This window comes from Otolemur garnettii, unplaced genomic scaffold, assembly GCF_000181295.1.
Source record: "Otolemur garnettii isolate 467f Iridium unplaced genomic scaffold, OtoGar3 scaffold00068, whole genome shotgun sequence".
Taxonomy (NCBI): Eukaryota; Metazoa; Chordata; class Mammalia; order Primates; family Galagidae; genus Otolemur; species Otolemur garnettii.
In genome coordinates, this window is record NW_003852463.1 from 5,559,129 (window position 1) to 5,561,798 (window position 2,670).

The 2,670-nt window shown below is 41.1% G+C and overlaps 1 protein-coding gene across 1 annotated transcript in view; it reads left to right on the forward strand.

Moving 5' to 3' along the window:
* Positions 1–1,626, forward strand: part of FAM136A (family with sequence similarity 136 member A) — a 3,500-nt gene extending 1,874 nt beyond the window's left edge. The window contains exon 3 of the mRNA XM_003793437.2: positions 1,247–1,626. Within this exon, the coding sequence (XP_003793485.1) occupies positions 1,247–1,435 (189 nt within the window). The 3' untranslated portion in view covers positions 1,436–1,626. The remainder of the gene's footprint in view (positions 1–1,246) is intronic.
* The last annotated feature ends 1,044 nt before the right edge of the window (positions 1,627–2,670 follow it).

Sequence of the window (2,670 nt, forward strand, 5' to 3'; positions counted from 1 at the left end):
CCTTAGCCACTTGAGCCACAGGCGCCAAGCCATATATTGGTTTTCATCCATGGTTTCTATTGTGTTTCATAACTCCCACAGCCCTTGTATAGTTGGGGTGCTTTAGATTTCCAGAGCAGGCCTCAGGAGATTTCTCTCTCTCTCTCTCTCTCTCTGACCTCCTCTAGTCCTCTTTTGTGATACAATTTTACAGTCTCTTACACAAAACTTTTCATGATTACTGCCACTGTAAAGGAATAACTTAAAGATCTTAGAACTCCAAACAGTTTCTGTGGGTTCATTCTGATAGCTATAGCTAATTTTATAGATGGGGTGTTGATTCTTGGATTTCTATGTAACTTTCTCCTTTCATTCTTTTAGTCTTATCAAAGCAGACTTTCACTCCTCCACTGTGCCAGAACAGCTCTTGATAACCTCCATGGGCCTAAATCCTGTGGTCATTTCTGTTCTCATCTTACTTGACCTATGTGCAGCACTGACACAGTGGATCACTCTTCTACTTAAAGCACTTTATTCATTTGGTCAGCGGGACACCTCACTTTCATTGATTTCCACCTCCCTCCTTTCCCAGCCTCTATTGCTTGCTCTTCCCTTCTCTACTCTCTAAGTACTGGAGAGCCCAGGACTATCCTTGGTCCTTTATAACTACTTGTCTAGTGTTCTCTAGTCTCACAGCTATAAATATTATTTATATGCTGACAACTCCTGCATTTGTATCTCTTTAGTTCAGACATAACTCCTGAACTTCAGATTAGTATATACAACCATTTCCCCAACATCTCTGCTTATTTTGTTTCTCTTCTCTCGCTGTAATGTAAGTTATAGTAAGAACTTTATTGGATTTACTAAATTACTAATTACTATTTATTATTGCTAATATATTCCCCAGCATGAAAGGAGTGCCTGGGACATGACAGATGCTTAATAAATACTTGCTGATTGAGATTTTTCTGTAACAAGAACGGAAATTAAGGAACCAATATGTTTGTAACTCTAAGAGTAACCAGTGACCTCTTATTGGAAGAACCTTTTGTATTATTCATCTGTCACTGACCTGCTTTCTAATAATAGTGTTTTTTCTGGACCCTCCTCCTGTTTCAATACAGACATTCTTGGTCATTTGCACTAGAATATCCCTTTAATGGATGAAGGTAATGTATGTGAAACCTATAGCACAGGGCCCAGCAGAAGAGCACTTGGTAAATGGGGGTCAAACTCAGCCTTCTCTGTCCTTTTCTTGCCACAGGACCGCCTGGCCCGGTGCACCATGCATTGCAACGACAAAGCCAAAGATTCAATAGATGCAGGGAGTAAGGAGCTCCACGTGAAGCAGCAGCTGGACAGTTGTGTGACTAAGTGTGTTGATGACCACATGCACCTCATCCCAACTATGACCAAGAAGATGAAGGAGTCTCTCATATCCATTGGGAAATAAAAGTCTTTGCGAGAGGCCATTGGGGCTGAGGACAAGAGTCTGTTTTAAAAAGGAAAGGGAATTTTAGTCTTTTAAGCAAAATCTATGAATGAAGAAATTAAGGATGGCAATGGGTTTAAGGCATATGTCACTTGCCTCTGGACATTGGTTCCTTTGTTTCAAACCTGAAAAGTGAAATGGAAAAAATTGGTGCTAAAATTTTTGTCAGAGATAGTACAGGAGAGTGTTTGAGACCCTATATTGTACGTGACAAGTGCTTGTCCTAGCAGTAAGAATCTCCTCCATACCATGCCAATGCCCTCCAAGGTACCAAATTGTCACTGCATAGATACCAGCAAGCTGCCAGTTACCTGCCTGCAATCTGGTAAAGTCTAGTGGAAGCATTTCTGTTCGTTGCTAAACTCCTGTTTACCAGAAGTGTCACCACACCATTTTGCACAATCTGTACAACAAAATTCTTGAGGTCACTAATTTAGAAGGGGCAAAAAAGGTTCTGGGTTTTTATTTTGCTTGCTTTTATTGTATTTATACAAGGGCACAAAATTGATTTGAGATGTGCAGCTGGGAGGGAAAATAGTTTGGATAGGAACTTTGAAAAGTTTTCTTGAGATATCCTTTTCTGGCCATAAAGGCATAGATGTGCAGTTCTTAAAATTGTTACCCATTGCATCTTTCAGGCAGATATCATGCAAAAACATGAGAGGCAACATCACAGTGATTTTGGGAAGCAGAATTTCCTGCTTATTAGCTGGTAGGCCCTGATGCTGTCTGCTGCAGAGTAACATGACTATGTTGCAGTAACACTTTCTCCTTGAAAAGAAACAGGGTTTTGATTGTAAATACCAGTTTGGAGAAGCCAACAGTTAAAAAAGGAACTGTTGGCTGCCTGAATAGAAGAGAGTTGTGAAATGCTGGATTTGGAAGAACATGGTTTTCATAGAATGCAATGAAAGCTTAAACCCAGCTTTGCTTACTTAGGCCCCTGTATTACCAGGACCCTGTTGAGACAATCCCCTGCTAACAGGAAATTCAAGGGGAAAGTAAGCAAATTGGGCTAGGAACTGTGACTTCCTTAAAGGAAAGGAGGGGCAGTGCCCCATTACCAAATGCCATTTTTGCCTGGGGTCTTCTCAACAAGCAGTGTTCTTGCCCTCGCACCTGTAGTTTTGATAAAGACCTCATTTGTCAGGCAGCACCTGTGGCTCAGTGAGTAGGACCCTGGCCCCATATACTGA